This window comes from Rhinoderma darwinii, chromosome 1 (genome assembly GCF_050947455.1).
Source record: "Rhinoderma darwinii isolate aRhiDar2 chromosome 1, aRhiDar2.hap1, whole genome shotgun sequence".
Classification (NCBI taxonomy): Eukaryota; Metazoa; Chordata; class Amphibia; order Anura; family Rhinodermatidae; genus Rhinoderma; species Rhinoderma darwinii.
Genome location: NC_134687.1, coordinates 608,142,860 through 608,164,803, shown reverse-complemented (window position 1 = coordinate 608,164,803; position 21,944 = coordinate 608,142,860). Strand labels below are relative to the sequence as shown.

The window sequence follows — 21,944 nt, the reverse complement described above, 5'->3', positions numbered from 1 at the left end:
GCATCCGTCACATATAGACTATACTGACATCCGTTTATTGGATACTTCATGAAAAGCTATTGAAAAGCCCATGATGTATACGTTTAACAAATGCCTGTGACGAAAGCCATACAATGGCATCCATCACACATAGGCTCCCATGTTTCAAAAATATGTACACGCTTAACTTATATGTTCTGTTACTGGACTCTACAAAGCAATTTTGTATCTTTTTTTCGGTATACTAACATATACCAGCCAGACGCAGACCAAAAGGACACTCTTTTGCCCTTTGTTTGACAATGGAGCCCTATGGGCACGTTTAACATGTATGTCGGGAAAGCTCAAGGTAAGCAAAAACATTATGTAAACAGCGCCTAATACATTGACAGTTTAAGTCAGTCAGAACAGGAGTCAGTCTTACAGATCAGCTCTCCGTTCTGGCAAATAGGGGGTCCCAGGTGGAACCCCCCTCTATGACGTCCATATGCCCTAATAGGGCATATGTACAGGGGTTGTCTTCATGAGAGAAGTCCTTTAACAGCTTATGTCTAGCTGCGTAACCATCACCTGAGCTCCCACAATGCATTGCTCTCTGGTTAAAGAAAATAAGCAGAATTCTGAATTTAGCTGTAGGCATCAAAGGACAAAAATATCATGTTACTTAAACCTAGTGAGAAAAGCAAAGTATGTACTAAAAAATTTCCCAATTTTTATGTCAATTTTAACTGTAGAAAGTTTTGTAATTTGGAAGTAGAAGGTTTATTATTCTCAGACTAACCCGTATATGGACAGTGAAGTCAGGGCTTTCCCTATATGCGGAATTCCCGGCCAGGGAATCAGCAGCGGTTTGGCCGAGGATTCTGGTGCTCCAGGAGTAGCCCATGACTTCACTGTCCATATAAGGTCATATAAGGGGTACCTCCTGCAGCAGAATCACCAGCCAGAGCATTGCCGACGACTGGCCGGGGATTCCGCTCATAGAGGGAGCCATTGACGACGTCACTGTCCATATATGGACAATGAAGTCAGAGGCTCTTCCTGTAGCGCTGGAATCCCCAGCCAAAGCGTTGCCGATGCCTGGCCGGGGATTCCGCACATAGAGTGAGCAACAATGGCTCTATCTACAGGGTGTCTATGTGGCACTATCTACAGGGGCAGTGTGTGGCACTATATATAGGGGAGTATGTGGCACTATATACAGGGGGGATATGTGGCACTATCTACAGGGGGGCTGAGTGTGGCATCATCTACAGGGGGTGTGTGTGGCATCATCTACAGGGGGATGTGTGTCATCATCTGCAGCGGAATCCCTGGCCAGAGCATTGCCAACGCCTGGACAGGGATTCCGCTCATAGAGGGAGCCACAATGGCTCTATCTACAGGGACGGGGGGTCATCTACTGGTGGAGTATGTGGCACTATCTACAGAAGGAGGTATGTGGCACTATCTACAGGGGGAGTATGTGGCACTATCTACAGGGGGAGTATGTGACACTATCTACAGGGGGAGTATGTGACACTATCTACATGGGGAGTATGTGGCACTATCTACAGGGGGAGTATATACCAGAGAGATACCGGCCACCATAGTAGTTGTCAGCCAAACTAGTGAAGCCATTTTGTTAGTTTTTTTTGTATGCAGAAATTCAGGGAAGCCATGTCCCACTAGCCACACCCACCAGGTGAACCAGACCCCATACGACAAAACCACCCTAGATGCCACACCCTAAATATCCCTGGAAAAAAAAATTCAAATGTTGGCAACTATTTGAAGAGGACGCAGCTTTTGTTACTGTTGCCTCTTCGGTCAGCTGATCAGCAGGGGTGCCGGGAGTCGGGCGACCACCGATCTGATATTGATGACCTATTTTAAGGATAGGCCATCAATATAAAATGTCCGCAGAACACCTTTAAGCTTTATTTACTGGATACCCTTTAAGATGAGAGCACAGAAGGGACAAGGAGGCCTTGCAGTACTTAAAGAGAACTTTTCACCTACCCATACATGTGCCGCTGAGTGCAGCATGTAATAGGCAAGGCTTCACAAACACTGTCTTACTTTACATTTTTTTCCTATCTTCATCCGTTATTTACATATCGGTGCCGTTATATTTGGTGCTTGATATGTAAATAAGCCCCTGAACTGTCAATGGGGCGTTTCTAACTAAATGGCAAGGGGGCGTATTCTCTTCACTCTGACACTGTCGAATCAGCTACGGACATTGTCAGGGTGGCTTGCACTGTGTTCCCTCCCGCGAGAACATACACAGACTGGTGGTTCTGCAGAGAGCGCTCCCTGCGGGTGGGAACACAGCGCAAGCCACCCTGAGACTGTCCGTAGCTGATTGGACAATGTCAGAGTGAAGCGATCACGCCCCCTTGCCATTTAGTTAGATAGAAACGCCCCAATGACAGTTCAGGGGCTTATTTACATATCGGGCGCCAATTATAACGGCACCGATATGTAAATAACGGAGGAAGATAGAAAAATTATTTCAAGTGAGACAGCGTTTGTGAAGCCCTCACTATTACATGCTGCACTCAGCTGCACCAGTATGGGCAGGTGAAAGGTTTTCTTTAAACCACTACTGTCTCTTGTATAGTCATAATAACTACAGTAGATTTATGGTATGTATAGAAAAATAACCAGCAGGAAGATACAGTAAACATTCTTGTGCAGGCATTCAGATATCTGCAGATTTTGTGGTCTATTACTCTCAAATAAATGTTACTACAGGGTGGGCCATTTATATGGATACACCTAAATAAAATGGGAATGGTTGGTGATATTAACTTCCTGTTTGTGTCACATTAGTATATGGGAGGGGGGAAACTTTTCAAGCTGGGTGTTGACCATGGCGGCCATTTTGAAGTTGGCCATTTTGTATCCAACTTTCGTTTTTTCAATGGGAAGAGGGTCATGTGACACATCAAACTTATTGAGAATTTCACAAGAAAAACAATGGTGTGCTTGGTTTTAACGTTACTTTATTCTTTCATGAGTTATTTACAAGTTTCTGACCACTTATAAAATGTGTTCAAAGTGCTGCCCATTGTGTTGGATTGTCAATGCAACCCTCTTCTCCCACTCTTCACACACTGATAGCAACACCGCAGAAGAAATGCTAGCACAGGCTTCCAGTATCCGTAGTTTCAGTTGCTGCACATCTCGTATCTTCACAGCATAGACAATTGCCTTCAGATGACCCCAAAGATAAAAGTCTAAGGGGGTCAGATCGGGAGACCTAGGGGGCCATTCAACTGGCCCACGACGACCAATCCACTTTCCAGGAAACTGTTCATCTAGGAATGCTCGCACCTGACACCCATAATGTGGTGGTGCATCATCTTGCTGGAAAAACTCAGGGAACGTGCCATCTTCAGTGCATAATGAGGGAAACACATCATCATATAGCAATTTCAGATATCCCGTGGCCTTGAGGTTTCCATTGATGAAGAATGGCCCCACTATCTTTGTACCCCATATACCACACCATACCATCAATTTTTGTGTTCCAACAATCTTGGAGGGATCTATCCAATGTGGGTTAGTGTCAGACCAATAGCGGTGGTTTTGTTTGTTAACTTCACCATTCACATAAAAGTTTGCCTCATCACTGAACAAAATGTTCTGTGTAAACTGAGGGTCCTGTTCCAATTTTTGTTTTGCCCATTCTGCAAATTCAGTGCGCCGATCTGGGTCAACCTCGTTGAGATGCTGCAGCAGCTGGAGTTTGTAAGGGTGCCATTTGTGAGTAGCTAATATCCGCCGAAGGGATGTTCGACTGATGCCACTCTCCAGTGACATGCGGCGAGTGCTACGCTGTGGGCTCTTGCTGAATGAAGCTAGGACAGCCACTGATTGTAATGACGGGGGTGGGGAGACAGACAAGTGAGCCCTAATCTACCCACCACTCAGTCCCTGCCTACTTGCAACGACCCGCCCTAGGCGACGGGGAACAACTGGGCGACGGTCCCTACGCTCAATAAGTGCACGACAGACAAACAGACAAGGGTACACAGAGCTAGGGGGAGAGAGGGGCAGTTGCCCACGGCAAAACCGTGAGCAACAAGAGAAGTGAACAAGCCGAGTCAAACCAGGAGAGTACGAGGTGCCAAACGCAGAGCAGAAGAGTAGTAAACAAGCCGAGTCAAACAGGAGTGTACGAGGTACCAAACGCAGAGCAGGAGAGTAGTCAGCAAGCCGGGGTCAATATGAAGCAAGGACAATGGTACAAGAAGCTGCAGCAGGGCCAGGAAACCAAACGAGAAGAATCACAAGCAAAGGAGGAACAGGAAAGGCAGGTATAAATAGACAGAGGGTGGGAGCTAGCTCCGTCTGGCCAGGCTGTGATAGGTTCTCCCACTCCTAAGCCTGCCACCCCGAGTGGTGGAAGATGGAGTCAGTCTCACAGACATAGAAGCAGGTGCAGACTAATTATCTATGGGCGTTAACCCCGAAGCTGTGCCTGGCAGATCCTTTACACTGATGTTTCTTCATTAGTGACAGTTTTCATGCGTCCACATTTGGGAAAATCACACACTGAACCAGTTTCACGAAACTTGGCAAGCAGTTTGCAAACTGTAGCATGGGAGATGGGTGTTCTCGTAGGGTGTCTTGAATTGAAATCTGCTGCAATGACCCAGGTACTGCGTTCACCAGACATCAACACAATTTCTATCCGCTCCTCACGTGTTAACCTCTGCGACATGTCAATGGCTGTAAACAAAGAGCAGCTTGTAAATAACTCATGAAAGAATAAAGTAACGTTAAAACCAAGCACACCATTGTTTTTCTTGTGAAATTCTCGATAAGTTTGATGTGTCACATGACCCTCTTCCCATTGAAAAGTTGGATACAAAATGGCCGCCATGGTCAACACCCAGCTTGAAAAGTTTCCCGCCTCCCATATACTAATGTGCCACAAACAGGAAGTTAATATCACCAACCATTCCCATTTTATTTAGGTGTATCCATATAAATGGCCCACCCTGTACTTCTCTTTTATTAAAATAGACGGAAGCACTGTCTTCATTGTCTTTTATGTTCAGGGCATGGCTACAAATGGCACCTGTCAGTAACCGAATGAAGGAAAAGCAAATTTATTGTTGAGTAGACGCTGCTTTCTAGTAAAGTGCATCAAGGGGGTTATATATAGAGCTGCATACTCCCTGTTCCCCAATTTGTGGTTTCATGGGTCATAAGGCTAAATTCCAAATTTGAAGAGCATTTCCACCTAAATTCAATCCCGAAAGAGAACCTGCTACTAGGTCATATAAGTTGAACTGGTTTATTGACCTGAATAGCGCTGCCTCCCTGATTACAGTGCTGTTTTTCTTTTTTTTCCTGGAACCCCCTGTTCCAGACATATGGCCCACTGTTGATTTGGCTCCCTATATGCTAATTTGCTATAGTTAGCCAATGAGGTCGGAGCTAGCTTCCCTGCCTCTGATGCTGACCAATCAGTAATAGGCAGCTCGAGGGTAGTTCAGGCCCTGTAGGCTAACTACAGCAAATTAGCATACAAGAAACCAACACAAAAGTGGCCAAATCTCAGGAATTGGAGGTCTGTGAAAAAAAAAACAGCGCTGGAATCAGGGAGACAGCCTTCTTCAGGTCGGTTAACCAGTTCAACTTATATGACCTAGTGGCAGGTCCTCTTTAAGTAGTCCTATTCTGCTTGTAACCCAGCAAAAGGATTGTATGGCATTGAGAAATGGGAGGTTGTGGCCGGCCACTAGAGGGCGCTGTGAGGTTAGTACATCGACAGTGTTTAGTGTGTGGAGTGATATACAAGAGAGGTCTAGTGAGGAAGTGTCTGGAGAGAGGTCTGAGAAGCGCTGGACAGGAAGAGACAGAGACTGGACTGAGAGAGCTGTAGCAAGTAAGGAAGACATTGTGACTCAGATAACTGTAAAAGATAAAGAGCATTCTGGCCAGCAGCAGAGCATAAGTAATGTGAAGTATCAGACACGCATTTACTGGAGTTCCAAGTTAAGGAGATCCGGCTGAAGTTAAGAAGAGAGTGTTTAGAGCAAGAAGCTGAAGACGCCATTTTGAGCATAAGGTAACATAGAGCCATTAAGTGCCGGATCATCAGAGAGTGCATTGTATTACATTGCCGGACCTCAAAGATCACATTACACTAAACCTGGAAGCTAAGAGACTTTATTATCCTAAGGCACCGGATAAGGAGAACATATTTTAATCATTACGGATTATAAGAGACTGTGTTATATTGAAGTGCCGGATAAAAGCAGAGACTGTATTGTTTACCGAGCACCAGTTATATTTTGCCTAGAGCTCAAGTTTTTGACTGTTGTCATATTTTTTGCATGTTCAGTAAAGACAAAACGAATATAATCCCGGTGTCAGTAATTATTGTCCTTAAAGTCATATTACAACTTGGCGTAGTCGGCAGGATGGATGCAGATACAATGGACGAGACAACATTATCATCCAGTGTGACCCATCCAATGATACCGGTGGGAGCCCTCTTAAATCATTTGCCAAAGTTTAATGGATCTGATCTATTGTTGGAAGATTGGAGTGAACGGCTGGAAGGAGCGGCACGGCTCTGTAATGTCGCTCCACATTTAAAAGTAGAATTGGCGCTAAGTACCTTAGAAGGAGAAGCTAGGAAAACCGTTTTGTTACAGCCAGCACGACACCGACAAACCTTCGAACAAATTCGGCAGCTATTAGATGATGTGTATGGGGATACGTCCTCTGAGGGCATGATAAGGAAGCGATTCTTTGCCCGCCAGCAGAAAGAAGAAGAGACACTGGCGCAGTTTGCAAATGGATTACAGGAAATAATGGCAATGTTGCAACGTAAAGAAGAACAATCAGCCGGGTCCTTTACCAATGTACACGTAGTATTGCGGGATCAGTTTGTAATAGGTCTCAAGAATCCACCGTTAAGGAGAACTCTGAAGGAAAAGTTAAAGAAAGAACCAGATATGACGATTCATCAATTATTGACGGAAGCTATCGCATTGGAAAAAGAGGAATCGGCCAGCACTGATACGGTGGTCAGGCAAGCAGAAATTGTAACCAAGAAGAACCCCGACATGGAGGCAAGGATGGAGTCATTGGAAGGTGCCATGAGAGAGTTGAAAGCCGCTATTACTAATAAGCCTGACCCTGGAACTCCAGTTCGATACTCACAAGAGAGACAGTCGTTTGCAGATAGGAGGAATCAAGGTAGGAATGCTCCAGACCCTACCATCTGCTATAATTGTGGCCGAGCCGGACACATTGCTAGAAATTGCATGCGTTCTCACTATCAGAGCAATCGCAGGAATTTAAACTAGAACGACCTGTAGTTGAGGGGCAAACTACAGGGGAGTCCACGGATACATGCCCTGCGTTAGATGCTACAGATATAGTGGGGGAATGTCCCGTCGTCGTAGCAAAATTCAATGGCGTTGAGTTGTCATGTTTAATCGATACTGGATCTCAAGTGACCACTATGGATAAAGTTGTGTTTGAAACTTATTTCCCTTCCTTGTTATGTGAGAAGAGTGACACTTGGATAAGACTCAAGGCAGCTAATAGTTTACCTATCCCTATCCTGGGAGTTATACAAATGGACATTTCAATATGGAATCGTGATTTGAACAAAAAGGGGGTTATCATAGTAGAAAAAGCTATGGACTCTGAAATTCCCGTGATTCTAGGAATGAATATATTGCGGGACTTAGATGGAGTAATGTCACAAGAGCTGGGCCCAAAATACTGGAAACAAATACCCACTCAACGACCTTCTCAAATGGCTTTACAGCGCACTTTAAAACATTGTCGCATTAATGGAGAACTGTTAAATTGGCCTGGAAGGGTAGGACTGGTTAAGATACCAGCCTCTCGAAGTATACAAGTACCAGCAGGCCATGAAATGTTGTTACCCTTGCCAGTGGGTACTAATAAAGTGTTAAAGGGCACCACTGTGTTAATTGAATCAGCTCTGCAGAAAGAAGGAGTAGCCGTGGCCCGGTCGATATGCAAGGTGCAGGCTGGACAAGTATTATTACGAGTGGTTAATATCACGAAACAAAATGTAACCTTATTTCCCCGGGAACTAGTAGCTGAAGTGTTTCCGGTGAGGGAGGAACAAGTGGAAAGCCGTTCAGATTGGCAAGTGAGTTATCCTTGTGAAAGTGTAGCTGTGGTTACAGTGTGTCGAGCCACCACTCAAGCTAATGACACCATTGGGAGGCGATTACTGGAGCAAATACCTTTAGAAGGAACGGATTTGACTACCAGACAAATAGATGAAGTGGCGGGAGTGTTAGGAGAGCACTCCAAGGCTTTTTCCAAGAATGAAGCAGACTTTGGGTTGACAACAACTTTAGAACATGAAATACATACGGGAAATGCTCACCCGGTACGAGAACGATACCGTACCATTCCGCCCGCTTTTTATCAAGAAGCCAAAGTGTTGCTAAAACGCATGCTAGACAGTCATGTTATCCGACCCAGTAAAAGTCCATGGGCTTCTCCCATAGTATTAGTAAAGAAGAAAGATGGAAGCTTGCGGTTCTGTGTAGATTACCGGCGATTGAATGCCTGCACCGTCAGAGATGCATACCCTTTACCACGAATAGAAGACTCTTTGCTGGCTTTGGGTAAGGCCAAATACTTCTCTACCCTGGATTTGGCCAGTGGGTACTGGCAAGTACCAGTTGCAGAAGAAGATCGAGAAAAGACTGCATTCATCACCCCTATGGGGTTATACGAATTTTTGAGAATGCCGTTCGGTCTAACCAATGCACCAGCTACATTTCAGCGCTTGATGGAAGTTTGTTTGGGAGATTTAAACTTTGAATGTTTGCTCATCTACCTAGATGACATCATTATCTTCTCAGCCACTTTCACAGAACATTTGGAAAGATTGAAAGTGGTACTTACGCGTATCGAAGAACATGGTCTAAAACTAAAACCGGGCAAATGTCACTTGTTTAAAGAAAGAATTGAGTACCTGGGACACGTGGTTACTAGAGACGGTGTACAACAAATGGATGCCAAAGTACGAGCCGTGCAACAATGGCCGGTACCAAAGACAGTAACAGAGCTTAGAAGTTTCCTAGGACTGATTGGATATTACAGACGGTTCATACAGAATTTTGCTAAGGTGGCTGCTCCCCTATATGTGTTACTGAATGGAACCAAACCGGGAGTCGATCATAAGAGAAGTATCACTTGGGGAATAGAGGCTGAACAAGCCTTCCAAGAGTTAAAAAGACGACTAACTGGTGCTCCTGTCTTGGCGTATGCAGATTACTCTCTACCATTTGTTTTGTGTACCGATGGAAGTTTAAAAGGATTAGGAGCTGTTCTTTCTCAAGTGCAGAATGGACGGGAACGTGTCATTGCTTATGCCAGTCGGACGCTGAGAGATGGGGAAAAGAATCCGGACAACTATAGCTCATTCCGGTTGGAACTTTTGGCAGTCGTATGGGCGGTGACCGAGCGATTTGCAGATATCTTGCTGGGCGCAGAGTGTGTGTTATGGACTGACAATAATCCATTGGTTCATTTAGACTCGGCCAAATTGGGTGCTATGGAGCAACGTTGGCGAGCACGACTTAGCAAATTTAAATTTACTGTGAAGTACCGCCCAGGACGAGCTAATGGGAATGCAGATGCCCTGTCCCGTAATCCAGTAGATTTGCCTGAAGGACTGACTGAAGAGGAGTTAGAGGAAACAGAGACTCCTAATTTCCTTGCCAATGAAGTACATGATCAGATGCCAGGTGAGAATATTCAAAGTGCTCCGGTGCATACTGTGGAGCCCATAAGAGAAACCATCGATCAATGGACTGCTGAAGAATGGAAGAAACAGCAGTTGCAAGATATTCAAATTCGGACTGTAAGAAGATGGGTGCTAGAGAGATACCGACCCAATCAACGAGAGCGATTGCGATTGTCTGGAGTGGGACAGAGAATATATCGCCAACGAGATAGATTGGCAGTAAAACAAGGGATATTGTACCGCCGAGTATTCCTACCGACCATGGAAGGACCCGTCTGGCAAGCTGTGTTGCCGGAGCGAGAGTTAGAAAGTACGGTTAAGTGGATGCATGAGAAAAAGGGGCATTATGGTCCTGAAAAGACTTTCCGTTGGTTGCAACAATTCTACTATCATCCTTTGCTGTTTGCAGTGGCACAGAAAGTGTGTCAGAACTGTAGAAATTGCACCCTGGCCAGAGCGGCTGAACAACAAGCTCCGGTGGGGCATATACAGACGCATTATCCATTACAGTTGGTCATGATGGACTATTTGACAGTAGATGAGTCTTTACAAGGGTACAGATATTTACTGGTTGTGATAGACCACTTCACCAAATTCACAGTGGCCGTACCTACCAGAGATCAAACGGGTGAATCTGCGGCACAGGGATTGTGGACTCATTTCATCTTACCCTATGGATGTCCTTCACAGCTTCACTCTGATCAAGGAGCTTGTTTTGAGGGGCGAGTAATGGAAGAATTATGCAGATTGTACCAGATTAAAAAGACCCGCACGACCCCGTATCACCCTCAAGGGAACGGGGCCTGTGAAAGGGTGAATCGGACCATATTGCAGTTGTTGCGAACACTGGAGAAACAAAAAAAAAGAGAGATGGCCTGACTACATTGCAGAATTAATCTGGATCTATAATAACACTGTACATGCCACTACTGGATATTCTCCTTTTCTGTTAATGTTCGGAAGAAATGGACGATGTCCCCTAAATTTAATGATGCCTATCCCGGAAGAACAAGAAGAGTGGATTCCGCAGACCTGGATGTGGGGTCATCGACGCAAGGTACAAGAAATGTATAATTTAGTGGCGCAGAGACTGGGGCCTCATGATCTTACAGTAAATCAGAAATTGAAGGAACTACCTTTGCAAGTGGGTGATAGAGTAATCGTGCGAAACCAGGGTGCAAGAAGAGCAGGAAAGCTGCAATGGAAGTGGGAAACCTTGGCGTATGAGGTGGTGCGTCAGCCCAATCCATATATTCCTGTATTTGTGATCAAGCCGGAGGGTAGTAGTGGCCCTTTGAAAACCGTACACAGAAATATGCTGAGACCCTGCACATTTATAAGTCGTGAACCAGAAGCAAACACTAGAGATCCTCCTGTTGCAACACCCGTTCCCGTAGATGAAGGTTGGTGGAGTCCGCCGGTTCAAGTACCAGAGAGACAAGAAAGTACCAGTGAAGTACAAGAAGAGAATGTTACTCCTGTGGAAGAAGAGTTGTCACAGGTACGTCATTCTCAGCGATCCAATTTTGGAAGACTTCCTTCTAGGTTTGAAGGATTTGTGACGCCACAGCAAGTTGCCGGGACGGCAACTGATAAACCTGGGGGAAAAGATGTAACCCAGCAAAAGGATTGTATGGCATTGAGAAATGGGAGGTTGTGGCCGGCCACTAGAGGGCGCTGTGAGGTTAGTACATCGACAGTGTTTAGTGTGTGGAGTGATATACAAGAGAGGTCTAGTGAGGAAGTGTCTGGAGAGAGGTCTGAGAAGCGCTGGACAGGAAGAGACAGAGACTGGACTGAGAGAGCTGTAGCAAGTAAGGAAGACATTGTGACTCAGATAACTGTAAAAGATAAAGAGCATTCTGGCCAGCAGCAGAGCATAAGTAATGTGAAGTATCAGACACGCATTTACTGGAGTTCCAAGTTAAGGAGATCCGGCTCAAGTTAAGAAGAGAGTGTTTAGAGCAAGAAGCTGAAGACGCCATTTTGAGCATAAGGTAACATAGAGCCATTAAGTGCCGGATCATCAGAGAGTGCATTGTATTACATTGCCGGACCTCAAAGATCACATTACACTAAACCTGGAAGCTAAGAGACTTTATTATCCTAAGGCACCGGATAAAGAGAACATATTTTAATCATTACGGATTATAAGAGACTGTGTTATATTGAAGTGCCGGATAAAAGCAGAGACTGTATTGTTTACCGAGCACCAGTTATATTTTGCCTGTTCAGTAAAGACAAAACGAATATAATCCGGTGTCAGTAATTATTGTCCTTAAAGTCATATTACATGCTAAGCTGTAAAAAATAAATAAAACCGGGTTCACAAATTTTTTAAATGATTACATTACTGTAGTAATCCCTTTGAAAATTTTTGTTTTTTTAATTGATTTTAAAAATGTTATCCGATTGATATACAACTTTTGCACTAAATAATAAAGTGTTATATTTTTCCAAAATTGTTTATTTTGGGTATGCACACGCTTTGTAATTTGCTGCTTATATATTGGTAATCAGTAAATTTAGCATTAGGGACTGTGTCTCAAGATGTGACCTAAGAAACCATTTACTATGGTCTGAAAATTTATACCATGATTTTTTTTCCTATCTTGAGTCTCCTTCAAAGGGTTAAGAGAACGCCATTCGCCCATTCCTCCCACACATGTAGTAAAACATGAAGTGCAGATGACAATAATTATGCACATATATATATATATATATATATATATATATATATATATATATATATATTAAATTGCATACAAGTAGAGAAAACAGAGTAGGAGGGCTTTGGAAAGTCTTAGGCTGGGTTCACACGAGCACATTAACGTCCGTAATGGACGGACGTATTTCGGCCGGAAGTCCCGGACCGAACTCCGTGCAGGGAGCCGGGCTCCTAGCATCATAGTTATGTACGACGCTAGGAGTCCCTGCCTCTCTGCAGGACAACTGTCCCGTACTGTAATCATGTTTTCAGTACGGGACAGTAGTTCCACGGAGAGGCAGGGACTCCTAGCGTCGTACATAACTACGATGCTAGGAGCCCGGCTCCCTGCACTGAGTTCGGTCCGGGACTTCCGGCTGAAATACGTCCGTCCATTACGGACGTTAATGTGCTCGTGTGAACCCAGCCTAAGGTATAACAGTTAGCAGCAAGACAATCAGCAAAACTCAATGCCAAGCAGCAGAAGCTAAGGCAAATAGAATGTTGCACAAAGCCGTCTTGCTGCCCAAGGCAGGAGTTTTTGAAGGCAAAACATTATTCTTTTTTAAAATCTACAAATTGTTGCCCTACTCCGTTGAACCCTTGTCCTGGCCCAGATAATGTTGACCCTAAAGAAGTCACTTGTTATGTGCATACAGTATATATATATTTTGAAAAGAGTACAGTTTGGGGCATCACAATCTAAGGAGGATATGTAAGAGATAGAGCGCGTTCAAGGGAGTGCAATAAAAGGGATAGAAGGTCTCTAGATGGCGTAATTGCCTTTTACACCTGTCGATATTCGGCTGGTGCAGCGAGCGCCGATCAACAAGACATCATTGATCGGCGCTTCTTTGCTCCTGTCACACGTAGCTATGTACGGTGACGAGCACTCGTTACTCCGTTCGCTCGTCCCCATACGTTATTATCATGTCAGCAGCGCATCTCCCTGTTTACACAGCGAAATGTGCTGCCGACGACAATGATATTTTACTTTTTAAAATGATACGACCAGCAAATGATCGAGCCCAGGGCAATTATCGAGCAGATGATAATTGCCCTGGGCAATTATCGAGAACGAGTGTTCTATAAACACTAGTCTGCCCGATAATCGCCCAGTGTAAAAGGGGCTATAGAGAAGAACTTCTTCAGATGTATGTATACGCCCATAATCAATGTAAAGATTTGGTTAGTGGACACCATTTGCATGTGGACAAAAAGGATTTCCACTTACAATATAGGGAGGAAAAAGAACATATGGAAGTAATTCGATCCAGGTAATTTATCTGACTGCCCTTGTGGGTCACCAAGTTGTAAAATGTAAGATGTAAAATTGGTCACGATTGTGCAGGCTTGAGGATAGAGGTAGAGTATGGGATGTTGGTATTTTGCTCTAGACCTAATAGCTAGATTTAAAGGTGATTGACTCAAGTTTTTCTCTCTCTATGTAACATATACAAACTGATTCATCACCTAATATCATCAAAATGTAATAATTTGTAAACATTTTGTCTTTAGTTCCTTGGAGCTTCATCAGTGTTCACTGAAAGTGATGGAGCCAGAAGGAAGCCCTGCACGCAGTCTGCTGAGATTGATGGGAGATCAGGGATGTACAGCAAAAGAACTGGCAGATTTTTTACAAAACATTGGCCAGTCAAATGCTATCCAGATGCTGTGTCCCCCGGGTGAGTGGTTTGAACTTTATTTTTCTTTCTTTATTGTCACTCTTCCTCACTTAATAATCTACAAATTCAATACATAAAGCATACGTTTTATAGGGCATAAGCAGTGGTGTATCTAGAGGGTGCAATCACTTCTGGGCCCTTATGTTCAGGGCACCTAAAGGGCTCTTTGCCACTAAGGAGTAAAAAGGAGCAATAAAGTGCTTATGTTAATCGCACAATAAAATAATGCTATAAAATAAATCACTTTAGTGCTTATATAGTGTCGTATAGGGGTTCCCCGGGCTCACCCCAAAAAATAATTCTGGGACCCTCCATCTACACAGAGCATGTGCACTTCCACTATTAATTAAATTGTAATCCTTGTTGTTATCATTACACATACAGGACGTATCATCAATAGGGTCTAATAGGTTATTAGTAAATGACCCCATAAGAAAAGGCTCCTTGTGGCAAGAGATTGGCTCTAAAGTCAGCTCCAAATGGGGTTGTCTTCTGCTGGACCTCTGGGGTCCATTATTGTATCAGAGCCTGGGCCTATCGGAGGATCCCTGATTCTGGCATTCTGGCAATGTGACTCTAAATATTAATGCTTCGATGTAGGCATTGTACACAGTGGCAAGTGCCAACAATGAAAATTCGGTGGGAGGCCCAGTTTCTTGACATAGGTAATATACAGAGCAGATCAGTCTTCCAGGGATCATGCATAGGGAACCATTACCTTTCTATCACTTATGAAAATACCTCAATAGGACATCCCAAGGAGTCCTGAACACTTCCTGTAGGCAGCAAGTAGAAGCATTGACATTTGATAACTCCTTTACATTTTCATAGTATGAATTGAGATATACTAAGAATGATCATTAGCGCTATCTACACCAGCAATGCACTTTCTAACCTTCAGATTGTCTCCATATTGGTTCAAAGTCTAAAGAAAAAGTCTGTATTGGTAAAAGGGTTTGCCTTGTTTAAAACACGCATTTTCAAATCCCCTGTTAGGGAATAATGAGTTAATAGAGGAGGGTTCCCTATTCCGGAACCTTATCTTTTATACAGAGCAGATTTACTCCTCTCAGGGGGACCCGATACATCCATGAATTACATGAATAGCCCATTTATTTCAGTGGGAACTATGTAGCATTTAATTTCCCCTGTGGTGGCACTGCAGGGGAAATGAACACTTGCAGCCGTGTTCCCCAGAGATTACAGATGATCGCTGAGGGACATCTTGTGATCATCTTATGATCAGGGACCCCTATTACAAAAATAGATTGTATAAAGCAGACAGCCCGGTTAAAAGGTTTTTTTTCTCTGTAAATATACTAAGAAGGCGTAGCTAACCAATTGAATGTTACAGGACACTGAGTAATTTATTGATTGATTGATTGATTGATTGATTGATTGATTAAATGATTGATTAACTGATTGATCTAGACTTGAATGATGCTCCAATTTTCAGAATGGTTTTCTAGTGTAAACCATGGACAATCCAGTGTTTTCTGCCCTAAATGTATCTAAAAAGAAAAAAAATCTAGAATAATGCCAATCATAATACAATTGGACGCATGTATCAACACAGTCTCAGAGAGAAGTTGGCCTTTTAGTCAAAAGTAACCAGTCAGATGTCATCTTAAATATCCTAAACTGCCTCTTATTGGCCTATAAGATAAATGAGACCCAGTTTTTGATCAGCATCAAAGTGTTTTTGGAAACCAGGATGTGGCAAACTGAGTTATGAAATGTATAAAAAAAAAATGAAGTAAAAATAAAAAAATATACATGTAGTATAAAAACTCTTCTTCATCATTCAGTATTTGGTTTCCATGTGTCATAGTGAGGCCACTTCCTTGTGTTTTTCACTGTAGCCTGCTGTACATGAGTAATACACGGCCCACGGGGGAGCAGATTTCCTGTGTGACACACTACAATACATGTATTTATTTAATGGAAACCTCCACCTGTCTATGGAACTTCGATGAAAACTATAGTAACCATAGTGTTTATATAGGATTCCTAACTGCACACTATAAAGCAATTGTAAGGCAAACACAATCAATATGCAGAACTACAAAATATGTTAGTGCTACATAAAAAAAACAGCTAGTATAAAAATAAAGACAATTAGAAATATTCCTTAAAGGTTACGTACACCTTTAAAAAAAAATTATATATTTTTTTAAATAAAACAGTGTATCAGTGTGATTGGTACAACTTTATAATTACTTTTTATTAAAAATGTGTTTTACTTTTTGAAATACAGCTGCTTTGTATTCTGTATACAGAGCAGCTGTATCTAGTGCTGAATCTTGTATCCGTCAGGTCATCGGCACTGACGGGTTTAGTGACAGCGGGTCCTGCGTGTCTCTGACATGCAGTATCAACCAGTTATCGATCACATCTAAGTTATGAACGTAGAAGTGATCGATAACAGCTAAAAAAGTTAAACTAATTTTTAATAAAAATTATTTAGAAAGTTGCACACTGATACACTGTTTTATTTTTTTTTATAAAAAATCCTTTTCAAAGGTATACATAGCCTTTATTATTACTGACGCACCAGCGGATAATAGGGGACCAGCGCTTGGTCACTAATGGTGGGTGCATGCCAAAATGGTTGTCCACATTGTTCAAATAGTAGTGATCATGTGAGATGTGCATGTTCTGACGTCACGAGATCACGATGTGCAGTGTTTGGTGGGTTAGGACTGAAGCGAATTGTATGTCGTGACTTCACGATGTCACGTGCTATGGAGGAATAGAGGGGATAGGGGCAGTAGGAGTGCACCAGATAGTTCATACTGCAATAGTAATGTGTGATGGCCACACGGAGCATTCAAGGTGACGTGACATAATCACGTTCATTTATCACCGCCCATGGCCATCTTGGTATGGGGCAGTAGAGTAGTTGTGGGGGGAAAAAACAAGACTATAGAGGTGTATCCAGTGGGAACTTAGATCTAGTAGGGTATAGGATGTGGTGGCCATATTGAAGTAAAATTATTTTATTGTCAATAAGCAATTACTGTCACAAGGCATATAAATGATGACAGGGCCAATGGGCCATACAAGAATTCTGCATAAAACATTCACATTGGATGTACATATTCCAGCTGAAAGTAGTAGAGAACAACTAGAAAGATGAGTGGTATCGGCCCAAAAAAGATTGTCGATGCTTCATAAATTCAGACCCTAGACCCCTCTGTATACTCACCAGGGGCGTAACTAGGAAAGACTGGGCCCCATAGCAAACTTTTGACTGGGCCCCCCCCTCCCCTGGGTGTCACACAACCCCACCCCCAGATAGTGTGTTTTTTACAGCCCCCCTGTAGATAACGCCATACAGCCCCCCTGTAGATAGCGTCATACAGCCCCCCTGTAGATAGCGCCATACAGCCCCCCTGTAGATAGCGCCATACAGACCCCCCTGTAGATAGGGTCATACAGACGCCCCCTGTAGATAACGCCATACAGCCCCCTGTAGATAACGGCATACAGCACCCCCTGTAGATAACGCCATACAGCCCCCTGTAGATAACGCCATGCAGCCCCCCCTGTAGATAACGCCATACAGCACCCTCTGTAGATAGTGCCATACAGCCCCCTCTGTAGATAGCGCCATACATCCCCCCCCTGTAGATAGCGCCATACAGCCCCCTTTGTAGATATCTACAGGGGGGCTGTATGGCGCTATCTACAGGGGGGGCTGTATGGCGTTATCTACAGGGCGGACTGTATGGCGTTATCTACAGGGAGGACTGTATGGCGTTATCTACAGGGGGGCTGTATGGCGTTATCTACAGGGGGCTGTATGGCATTATCTACAGGGGGCTGTATGGTGTTATATACAGGGGGCTGTATGGCGTTATCTACAGGGGGGCTGTATGGCGTTATCTACAGGGAGGACTGTATGGCGTTATCTACAGGGGGGGCTGTATGGCGTTATCTACAGGGGGCTGTATGGCATTATCTACAGGGGGGACTGTATGGCGTTATCTACAGGGAGGACTGTATGGCGTTCCCTACAGGGGGGCTGTATGGCGTTCTCTACAGAGGGGGCTGTATGGCGCTATCTAGAGAGGGGGCTGTATGGCGTTATCTACAGGGGGGCTGTATGGCGCTATCTACAGGGAGGACTGTATGGCGTTATCTACAGGGAGGACTGTATGGCGTTATCTACAGGGGGGCTGTATGGCGTTATCTACAGGGGAACTGTATGGCGTTATCTACAGGGGGACTGTATGGCGTTATCTACAGGGGGGCTGTATGGCGTTATCTACAGAGGGGGACTGTATGGCGTTATCTACAGGGCGGACTGTATGGCGTTATCTACTGGCGGGGCTGTATGGTGTTATCTACAGAGGGGACTGTATGGCGTTATCTACAGGGGGGCTGTATGGTGTTATCTACAGGGGGGACTGTATGGCGTTATCTACAGGGGGCTGTATGGCGTTATCTACAGGGGGCTGTATGGCGTTATCTACAGGGGGCTGTATGGCGTTATCTACAGGGGGCTGTATGCCGTTATCTACAGGGGGCTGTATGGCGTTATCTACAGGGAGGACTGTATGGCGTTATCTACAGGGGGGGCTGTATGGCGTTATCTACAGGGGGCTGTATGGCATTATCTACAGGGGGAACTGTATGGCGTTATCTACAGGGAGGACTGTATGGCGTTCCCTACAGGGGGGGCTGTATGGTGTTCTCTACAGAGGGGGCTGTATGGCGCTATCTACAGAGGGGGCTGTATGGCGTTATCTACAGGGGGGCTGTATGGCGTTATCTACAGGGGGCTGTATGGCGCTATCTACAGGGAGGACTGTATGGCGTTATCTACAGGGAGGACTGTATGCCGTTATCTACAGGGGGGCTGTATGGCGTTATCTACAGGGGAACTGTATGGCGTTATCTACAGGGGGACTGTATGGCGTTATCTACAGGGGGCTGTATGGCGTTATCTACAGAGGGGGACTGTATGGCGTTATCTACAGGGCGGACTGTATGGCGTTATCTACAGGCGGGGCTGTATGGTGTTATCTACAGAGGGGACTGTATGGAGTTATCTACAGGGAGGACTGTATGGCGTTATCTACAGGGAGGACTGTATGGCGTTATCTACAGGGGGGCTGTATGGCGTTATCTACAGGGGGGGCTGTATGGCGTTATCAACAGGGGGGACTGTATGGCTGTAAAGGATCTGCCAGGCACTACGTCTGGGTATACTCCCAGGATTAATCAGTCGACACCTGAGGCCAGACCTCTGAGACTGACACCTGCTCCCACCAATCAGGGTGGCAGGCTCAGGAGTGGGAGAGCCTATCGCGGCCTGGTCAGTCAGAGTTAGCTCCGCCCCCTGTCCATTTATACCTGCCGTTTTCTCTTCCTCCTTGCTTGTTATTCTTCTTGGATTCCTGGCCCCACTGCTGCCTTGCTCCAGCCTGCTTCTGCCGTGCTTCTGCCTTGCTTCAGTTCCGTTTATCCTGCGTTGCTCTGCCCCTGGCTTGCTTCTGCTCCGTGCTCCCGTTTGTATACTCCACTACTTCCTGATCCTGACTGGCTCATTCACCGCTCCCTTTTCCTCGCGGCGTTCCGTGGGCTACTGTATTCCCTTGCGTGTTCCCTGTTTGTACTCCCTTGCACTTAGACAGCGTAGGGACCGCCGCCAAGTTGTACCCCGTCGCCTAGGGCGGGTCGTTGCAAGTAGGCAGGGACAGGGCGGTGGGTAGATTAGGGCTCACTTGTTCCCTTCACCTCCTTCCTGCCATTACAATGGCGTTATCTACAGGGGGGTCTGTATGGCGTTATCTACAGGGGGGGCTGTATGGTGTTATCTACAGGGGGGACTGTATGGCGTTATCTACAGGGGGGACTGTATGGCTTTATCTACAGGGAGGACTGTATGGCGTTATCTAGAGGGAGGACTGTATAGCGTTCCCTACAGGGGGGGCTGTATGGCGTTCCCTACAGGGGGGCCTGTATGGCGTTCCCTACAGGGGGGGGCTTGTATGGCTTTCCCTCTGACTTCCGGCGTCTGCGCAGCTCAATGAAAATGAAAGGAGCGCTGGTCACGCATGCGCACAAGCGCGACTGGCGCTCCATTCATTTCTATGGAGCTGCCGACACAGACCCCGGAAGTCCGAGGTTTGTGATGGAGAACTTCAGGGGACTTTCAGTCCCCCGTTCTCCCTATCAATGCCAGTGATCACACATGTATCCCCTATCCTGTGGATAGGGGGTACATGTCTTGCTTAATGGCAGAGCGGGGAGAAACCTCCCTGCTCTGCCGTAGTGTTCAGTGGCATCCCACTGTAGCAGCCATAGCGGCTGCTAGCGGAGCCTCCGGCCATGGTGGGGGGCCCGTGCCGGCGACACGGGCCCCCTCATGCCGTGGGCCCCGTAGCAGCCGCTACGGCTGCTACGGCGGTAGTTACGCCACTGATACTCACCATACATCGCTCCTGGCTCCTCCTCAGCTGTGGGCAATGCCTCACTCGTTCTTGACACTAGTCATGAGTGGGGAAAGGTGAGTATTACTTGCCAATCCAATAGATAACGACCAATTTAAAAAATAAATAAAAATTTACCCCATCCCCCCTAAATCCGCTAATGACCTATGCCTGCTGAGGCCTTGTACATTAGAACTGCATTCAGCAATGAGCTCCTGTGATGACAGCATACCTGAATACATGTCTTTTATTTGTATTTTAGGTGTAAAAGTTGTGGTACACCCAGAGTCGATGGCGGTTCAGTCTGGACAAATGGTCAAGCTCATCTGTGTAGCCGCTGAACATCCTATTGTTAACTACCAGTGGTTCAAAATGGATAAGGAGGTGCATTCTATTGTTCTATATATGTAATACAAACGGATGTTGCTGCAAATTTTGGTGCTGATTTACAGGCTAGTTCTGCAACGGATATTTCTTCAACTTAGTCTTCTGCTTCTGGTCTTGTGAAATATAACATTATATTGCATTTCAAAGCTAAAAACAAGTGTCAAATGACCACACATTAAAAAAAATAGCTTGGGAAGGTGGACATAGCCTTTAAAGTGTAGCTAAACGTTTGACAATCTTCTGACATGTCATAATGACTAGTCAGAAGTTTGGATTGGTGGAGGTCGCAGCACTGGGACCCCCACCAAACGCTAAAACGAAGCAGCTGAAGTACTCATGTGAGCGCTCAGCCAATGTATCGGAGTACGGGCTCATAGACTTTCTATTGTCCGTACACGATACATTTATTTCCGGAAAATGCCGAACAGACATGAAGCGGCTGAGCACTCACACGAGCACCCCAGCTGCCTCGTCCTAACGATTGGTAGGGATCTCAGTGCTCGGACCCCCACCAATCCAAACTTCTGACGTTGTCAAACGTTTGTCAAACGTTTAGCTACACTGTAAATGATAAAATTGGAGCTCACTTAGGAGCTTACTACATACAGTTTTAGTATGCAGAAAGCTCCCTCTAGTGGTGATTGCAGGCAGCTAGAATGTTATCATGTAACTCTATGGAGGTAAATTTATCAAAGGTTTCAAAACATTTTTATGGTGTAAAATATTTGCGCTATAATTTGCAACTTTTCACACTTCTAGTCACTATCAAAAGTGCCGAGAAAAGGTAAGATTTAGCAGGAGGGGCAGGGCGCTCACACGATAAATTTGCGCAAATTATGAAGCTCATAGCAGGCAGAGGGGAGTTGTATTAAGACAGCGCCAGTCTTAAGAAAAAACAAGCTGTAATAAGATGCAATAAATTTATTAAAAGTCACACTCCTCTTAATAAATTTATCGCATCCTCGGCTGTTCGTGCACCACTGAATGAA

General features: G+C 44.9%; 1 protein-coding gene across 1 annotated transcript in view; it reads left to right on the top strand.

Moving 5' to 3' along the window:
• MALT1 (MALT1 paracaspase) overlaps positions 1–21,944 on the top strand; it is an 88,716-nt gene that overhangs the window by 6,920 nt on the left and 59,852 nt on the right. The window contains exons 2-3 of the mRNA XM_075854977.1: positions 13,962–14,128; positions 20,831–20,952. Of these exons, the coding sequence (XP_075711092.1) occupies positions 13,962–14,128; positions 20,831–20,952 (289 nt within the window). The remainder of the gene's footprint in view (positions 1–13,961; positions 14,129–20,830; positions 20,953–21,944) is intronic.